General features: G+C 37.2%; 2 protein-coding genes and 1 non-coding gene across 3 annotated transcripts in view; 1 reads left to right on the top strand and 2 right to left on the bottom strand.

Annotated features, from left to right (window-relative positions):
- Nucleotides 1–5,002, bottom strand: part of LOC107633035 (importin beta-like SAD2 homolog) — a 7,537-nt gene extending 2,535 nt beyond the window's left edge. Inside the window, exons 1-17 of the mRNA XM_016336670.2 lie at nucleotides 4,680–5,002; nucleotides 4,395–4,573; nucleotides 4,143–4,310; nucleotides 3,515–3,625; nucleotides 3,342–3,419; nucleotides 2,713–2,909; nucleotides 2,568–2,628; nucleotides 2,272–2,346; nucleotides 2,073–2,150; nucleotides 1,887–1,949; nucleotides 1,732–1,815; nucleotides 1,529–1,662; nucleotides 1,187–1,226; nucleotides 950–1,093; nucleotides 698–817; nucleotides 385–600; nucleotides 8–94 (exon numbers count right to left, since the gene is read on the bottom strand). Of these exons, the coding sequence (XP_016192156.1) occupies nucleotides 8–94; nucleotides 385–600; nucleotides 698–817; nucleotides 950–1,093; nucleotides 1,187–1,226; nucleotides 1,529–1,662; nucleotides 1,732–1,815; nucleotides 1,887–1,949; nucleotides 2,073–2,150; nucleotides 2,272–2,346; nucleotides 2,568–2,628; nucleotides 2,713–2,909; nucleotides 3,342–3,419; nucleotides 3,515–3,625; nucleotides 4,143–4,310; nucleotides 4,395–4,573; nucleotides 4,680–4,821 (1,977 nt within the window). The 5' untranslated portion in view covers nucleotides 4,822–5,002. The remainder of the gene's footprint in view (nucleotides 1–7; nucleotides 95–384; nucleotides 601–697; nucleotides 818–949; nucleotides 1,094–1,186; nucleotides 1,227–1,528; nucleotides 1,663–1,731; nucleotides 1,816–1,886; nucleotides 1,950–2,072; nucleotides 2,151–2,271; nucleotides 2,347–2,567; nucleotides 2,629–2,712; nucleotides 2,910–3,341; nucleotides 3,420–3,514; nucleotides 3,626–4,142; nucleotides 4,311–4,394; nucleotides 4,574–4,679) is intronic.
- Nucleotides 5,059–5,131, bottom strand: TRNAA-UGC. Its single transcript has one exon. It is a non-coding gene; the product is annotated as a tRNA-Ala (tRNA).
- On the top strand, nucleotides 5,330–6,766 carry LOC107634411. The gene is made up of 3 exons (XM_016337921.2): nucleotides 5,330–5,695; nucleotides 5,802–6,324; nucleotides 6,469–6,766. The coding sequence occupies exons 1-3, from the start codon at nucleotides 5,447–5,449 to the stop codon at nucleotides 6,573–6,575; spliced, it is 879 nt and encodes a 292-aa protein (XP_016193407.1). The 5' UTR covers nucleotides 5,330–5,446; the 3' UTR covers nucleotides 6,576–6,766.

The raw sequence follows: 6,992 nt of genomic DNA, 5'->3' as shown, positions 1-6,992 counted from the left end.
TCTCAAGAGAATCAATTGACTCAGATTCTTCACGTCTGCAGTCCTCCCAAGTCTGACCAATAACTGCTAGAGCAGCAATTGCACGCTCAACCACCTATTGCAGATACATAGTCAGATCAAAATTAGTATTGCGTTGGTGCAATAGTATGGGCCAATGAAAAATCCAGCATGGTCCAAAATAACTAACTAGACATGCATGTTATTTGCTCCATCAAACAAAGCAACTGAATGCAAAGTTATATTTATTTATCACACATTACTGATAGCAAAGTTATATTTATTCATCAAACCAAATTCAATGTTATTATCTATTAGAGTTGTTAGCAAAACAACTGGTAGCAATCATTGCTAAACAGCAAATAAACAAGAGAGATCAGCGCATACTTGAGGCCAAGGCTCCGGATTAGGTATTAACCACTTTGAGATGGGACCAACTAATGATGAGACAATATGTGGGATATGGATAGCTAATTCCTCATCTCCAGCTTCCATGACAGAACTGAGAAGTTGTAATAAGATGGAGCTCTCACTCTCATCATTTCCAATGTTGCCAATGATTACTTGAACTAGAGGTAGAAAATCAGGGGGCATGTATTCATTCTGGAAAAAGGAAAAACAGAAGCTGAGTGGTAAATCAAAAAAAAAAAAAAAAAAAAAGATTGGACATCCCTGGTAGATGTAGAAATTAAGAGCTCACATCAAGTAGTGTCGTAATTGCCCCAGCAGAAGAAATCCGGACAGGGTAGCAAGACATATCCTGCTTATCTGGCATGACCAATGCCATAAGCAATTGAGAATATACATCAGCGCTCATCTCCTACGATGAAACAGAAAGTTAGAAACAAGATAGGCTAAATGTGTCCTCAACATTCACCAAAATGCATTTTGGAACAGTATTTGAAAACGAATTTGCTCAGGTTTAGATAGCATAATTGATATGCTGTCTTACTTCAGGTAGACAGGAGCCTAGTTCTCCTAGTACCCAGTTTGCACTTGCAACCAGGTATGGCACCAAGGCAGCTGTTGCATACAGTGGCAAAATCCTTGTGCGAAGCAGAGCTGTTACATATCCAGGTTCTTGCTCCCTCAGAAACTGCATAAGAAATAAAATGATTTGGGGAAAAAAAATGTAAATCAAACTTCAAATGCAGATGGCTGGTTGAAACAATAGGTGAAATGTGCTCACATCTTGTAGGCCACCATATGCCATCAGAACACCAAAGTAACTGCCAAAGTTGATGATGTAACAACAATAAGTACAAAAGTAATAGGAGAGTATAGAAGTATAGAACTATTAATAAAACAAAATACTGATTAAAGTTAAATACGTACATGAACAAAGCACTTTAGTAACATGACATCAAGTACGGAAAGGGGTTACGGGAGGAAAAATAGAGGATTTAAGCGAAAAAGAAAAAGAAAAAAAAAAGGCAGTATTTCAGCAATCAGCATATGTTTCAGTATTTCACTTATAACACTGCTCAGCCAATAGGCTTTCAAATAAATAGCAACAAATCAACAGAGTAACTGATGCAACGACAAGAATGGAAGCACCAACAACTCCCCCATGGAGCGCCGTTGATTGCTTTTTTTGTTCTTTTGGCCTTTCTTACGCTTGGCTGAAGCTGATAAAGCATCAGCAGCACTCTCCGTAGGTGGCCCCTGTAGAAATTACAGCAAATGAACTATAGAAATAACTAACATAACTCAACAAACTTTTATGATGTTTACCTTTGACATCGAGATTACACCAAGCAAGTTTATTGCACTTTTTCTGGCAGTGAATAAATCATCTCTCCATCCAGAAATTTCGTCCTAATAAAAAAATTTAGGTCGTAAGTAACTACAAAATATGTAAAACAATAATATCAACTTTCAATTCATACAATATCTGAAGGAAGATTCTTCCGTATATACTCATCTGCGTCTTCTTCCCACTCTGATATATCCTACACAAACATTTTCATAAATTAAAGAAGGAAAAAAGTGTATGTCAAGCTACTTAAATTTGATTAAAATAATATTCTTAAACAAAAATTTGTCCATGTAACATTTTCAGGAAACATCCTAACCTTCTCATTCATTACTAATGCTGGAAAAATTGCAGATTCCAATAGAGTTGTAAAATGTGGAGAAACTAACCGCCATCCCTGTATTTATTGAACTTGAACCATATTAAAGATGAATATTTGGAAGAATATGTGAAATGCAAAAGTTGCAGCATCCAAACAATTGAAACTCGATTAAGAGCTCACAACTAAAAAAACTAACCGGTCCAGTCTCCAGTACATTTGAAATTACATCAAAACCTAAAGAAAGAACCCTCTCAGACAGGAAAGGAAGTTTCTGCAAAAGAAATATCACTATTAAAATTCCAGTATGCCCAACAAAAGGAGTACAATTAAAATAAATATAAGGTAACATGAGTGCAAAATCAATTTCAAGATACAATTCATAAGTAAGATAGACTTTTAGAATCAAAGCTAGAAATAGAAAGAATAAGCATTGTCTAAATCAACTGCTAACCAACCAGTAATCAAGTACAAAAATTGAGGTCATTATCTTACACTGGTATTTTTGCTATATTTGACAATGTTAAGAACACAACTTATCATTTGTGGCATCAACCTGAAAATGGAGGGAATATACTTTAATATATATAATGTAAAAATGCCTTCATTCAGTGAACAAAGAAGTTATGCATGATATTACTTATCAGAATGTTTTCTGTGCCTAGTGACAAGTGCAGAAAAAATAAGCAGACTTCTTTTTCCAGTCTTCAATCTTGTGAAATATACATCTTCTTCAGCTACCAGATCATCAAATCTCAACGAACCCAGAATGGCAATCAGGTCACAACAGAATGAAGGAAGAAGAGGAATTAAAGTCGGTGGCATGTAAGACTTTACCTATAAATAGGAGTATCAAATAAAAATAAATTTAGCACCTACACTTTAGTCATAGAATCATCTGCTACATGAGCCACTCTACAATACTGCCAATGGTTTGTACAGAAAACAAATTGGAGGAAAATAGCATGAAACTCCACTTATGCCAGTTGAAGCTGACAAGGCAAAAATATATTGGAGGGCAACATAAATATTTAAAGGGGAATAGGGGATCTAACTTATCAGAAAACAATTAAAAAGAAACTACTTGAAAAGAGTATAAGCACCACAAACAATGCAACAAGAAGACAATTGAATTATATCACTATAGAAAAATATTCGTTAATTTTAAGCTCCACAAGGATAAATATACTCAAGTGAATGCAGAATTGCACATAATAACTAATTCATATATGTTTGTGTTAACTATATACATGTTCAAACATTACTTACTGCAAAATGTAGGCATTTGCATACAGTGAGAAGAACTTTCTCAGTTTCTATTTCTGCTCTGTCAAGGGTAGCTAAAGCCTGGTACATGCATAATAAAACCATTCAGAAGTGGAGTTCATAAAAGAAATGGTAAGTTAAGTAAAGCACAAAAGGGATAAAAGACTAGAAATTACCTTTCCAACAAACTGATGAAATATAGAAAGCAAAGGCACAAGAATTTCTTTCGCTATAAGCTCCAGCTGCAGTGGTACAGGCTCCTTTGGTACTTTAGGATTCAAAAAATACTGCAAAATGAAGCAGTTAATTTATATACAAGACAAAGGAATCAAAACATGTTTCATGGCATACAGAAGTTCTGATAGAGGCAAAGAGACAGTATGTTACATAAACAGGACCAAACTTAAGGGTTAAGCTAACTGCTACACAAGTGAATAATTACAGAGAGAAAAAAAAAATTATCTAATATTTTGTAGATATTATCTTGGAAATAAATGTTTCAAAGAAGAAATTGGAAGGATTCTTAATGCATTTAAGAAAACATGAAGATAAGAAACAAACACAGAAATACACATGTAAACCTTGCAAAACACATGACAATGTATCAATGATGAGTCATGGCAACCACTAAACTGCATTCTGTCTCTTCTACATCTAAAATTTTATTCAATAAATCTCAATCAGTAGACATGATCTGATGCAAATTGTCACTGCCAACATTGATTTCACATAAAGGCACATTGCATGAATAAACAAAATCCTAAATTTCACTCCAAGTCAAAAACCAATAGAGACTTTGAATACCTGAAAAGGTCTAAGAAGAGCATGAAGAACTACAAGTGCATTGACTGTGCTACATGCAGAGCTTGAACCATTGATGAGATTGCTATTCTGAATAGCAGACTGCAGATAAGGCACAAGCTCCGGCCACGAATTCTGCTTAACAAACTCAGCAACCGCAACCGACTGGAACTGCCACCACAGAATCGTTCAGATGCATAAGAAAACACAATTCAAGGGCGAATCAACAACAACGGCAACAATCAAGATACGTACCACTTCAACCAAAATCTTCAGAATGTGGAACTCGGCCTGAAGCAGAGCTTGCATCAGCTGCTCCTTGAACTCCTTGCCGACACTAGAAATCGTGGCCGCGCTACTGCTATCCATGTTCCGGCGCGTGAAATTCTTCAGGTAAGTAGCAGCAGCAACCTTCTGACCTTGATCTTCTCCTCCTGCATGCAAACACCGAATCAAAATTCTCGTAAAAAAGAATGAGCTGAAAATGCAAAACTGCGAAATCGACGATGAGGAAGAACGGAAGCTTGAAAGTGAAATTACGAGTTGAAATTGAAAGGAGGTAGAAGGGGAAGTTAGAAGTGAGGCAGAGTCGATCGAGAGCATCGGTGGCGGCACGAACGGCGTTGGCATCGGGGCTGAGTGTCTGGTTGAGAAGATCGGCGATCTGAGTAAGCTCCGCCATGGAAATGGTTCAGCTGTTAGTCTGACACCACTGCTACTGATAAGTTGTGGTTTCGGTTTGTGCTTGTGACTCTGAGTGAAAATTCACAAACCCTAGTTTTGGCTCGCTGATTTTGCATGTTGGCGGGAATAAATCAAGCTTATGTGTAGGTGAAACAGAAAAGATTCCTTTTCGATATTTGGAGCGCTTTGGTTTCATTCAGGGGAAGGAAAAAGCCAAAAAAGAAAATGATAACCTTGGAGATGCGGGGGATCGAACCCCGTGCCTCTCGCATGCAAAGCGAGCGCTCTACCATTTGAGCTACATCCCCATGTTGATATAGGCCTTCTGGATTTAAAACATATTATTATGTAGTTTAGAAAACCCATGTTCACACAGGCTGGTAAGTTAGCTTTTTACTTTTCAAATGTGGATCCCATACACCAGCCTGTGCCCCAACGTTCAAAAATCTATTCGAGTAAATTACGGACTTTTATAATATACATCTTTGTTCTACCATTTTTTTTTAATTTGTAAAATTAAATTCATCATCCCAAATTCACTCATCTTCTTACTTTTCCTTTGGTCCAAAAACGCGTATAGCATAGCATATTCCACTGTCGCTCGCTAGTTCCAAATCTAGAACATGAAGATGCATCTTCTCATATTCACATTCCTACTACAACTACAAGCCATTGTTATTCTAACTACTCTTGCACTCTCCATTTGCAAGAACTCATGTGGCAACATTCCCATAAACTACCCATTTGGCTTAGAAGATGGTTGCGGTGCACCTCAGTTCAGGAACATGCTTAACTGCAGCACTAACTTGTTCTTTCAAACCCCTTCTGGTTCTTACAAGGTTCAATCCATCGACTACAACAAACTAACCATGGTAATCTACTATGCTTAACTATTGTATGTGTATATTCGTATTTATGTATAGTTTTATATCGTATTCAATGCTGGTATTCGTATTTGTATTCGTGGGATCGATGTAGGTAATCTACGACCCTGAAATGTCCACGTGCTCCATCCTTCAACCACACCATGAGTTGGTCATGACAGAAGTTCAAACCGCCATAATCCCACCATCACAAGACACCATTTTCGTGCTCCTAAACTGCTCCATAGACTCTCCAGTTCTCAACCATTACAAGTACCTCTGCTTCAACTTCGAAGGCCACACTTGCGACGAGCTTTACGGCTCCTGCAACGCTTTCAGGGTGTTCCACTTGTCAACAACTAACAGTTCCCCACCGTGCTGTTTCACAAGCTACAACACCGTGAAGTTCATGAGCATGAATATATTGGATTGCACGCACTATACGAGCGTGTTTGACACGGGAAAGTTGAGGGGTGTGGGACCTTTGGATTGGGTTTATGGGATTAAGCTTTCTTTTAGTGTGCCTGATGTGGGGTGTGGAACTTGTGAGAAATCTGGTGGGACTTGTGGCTTTGATGCTGATACACAAGGTTTCTTGTGTCTCTGCTCAAGTACTACAAATTCGACAAGAGATTGTGGTAAGTTAACATCTTCAAAACTTTGGTTTCTACTTTTTATGTTTATTTTCTGTTTCTAGTTAACTTCAATCTACCTTGAATTTTTTATCACTTTGTATTGTGTAACTAATTTGAGTGGTTTATGTGTTGTGTCTCAATTCTCAGCTGGTGGAAGCGTAATATCAAAGGCACAGAAGATTGTTCCATGGACACACTACTCCCAACTGGTTTCATTTCTTGTAGTTGTACCTGGTCTAATTTACAAGGTTTAAGGTTCCCTTAATACTTCAAATTTAGTAGATTTTCACTTGGTTTGTTTATACTTAATAGGCAGAGAGCCCCTGTGTAGTTGCAAGTTGTTTCCCTGGGGGGAAAGCATAGTGGTTTTGCTACCAAAATTGAAGGGAACCATTCTTTGATGCAATTTGCTGTTCAAATTATGGGCATTTAGTCATTTACTCCACCTTTTTTCATTGTGTTCCCTAATTAACCTTCTTCTTTAGCCAATGACAAACTAGGTGAATTTCTTACCACCTTATGTTACAAAAGAAAAACATATCTCACCACTTCAGCTATACCTTTTATTTTGGAGCCACTCAGATAAAGACGTCTAAAACGTCTTTTTTTAAAGATGTTTTCATATTGTGTTTTAATTAGTTTCTGTATAATTTATTCGGTGTTCCTCATCA

The sequence above is a fragment of the Arachis ipaensis genome, chromosome B03 (genome assembly GCF_000816755.2).
Source record: "Arachis ipaensis cultivar K30076 chromosome B03, Araip1.1, whole genome shotgun sequence".
Taxonomy (NCBI): domain Eukaryota; kingdom Viridiplantae; phylum Streptophyta; class Magnoliopsida; order Fabales; family Fabaceae; genus Arachis; species Arachis ipaensis.
The sequence above is the reverse complement of the archived record's forward strand: the minus strand, read 5'-3'. Positions and strand labels throughout refer to the sequence as shown.

Bases quoted from the DNA above. Each gene is read 5' to 3' on its own strand.
- LOC107634411 (XM_016337921.2), top strand. From the start codon at position 5,447: ATGAAGATGCATCTTCTCATATTCACATTCCTACTACAACTACAAGCC. The intron at 5,696-5,801 runs GTAATCTACTAT...GGATCGATGTAG, and splicing joins ACTACAACAAACTAACCATG to GTAATCTACGACCCTGAAAT. The intron at 6,325-6,468 runs GTAAGTTAACAT...CTCAATTCTCAG, and splicing joins AAATTCGACAAGAGATTGTG to CTGGTGGAAGCGTAATATCA.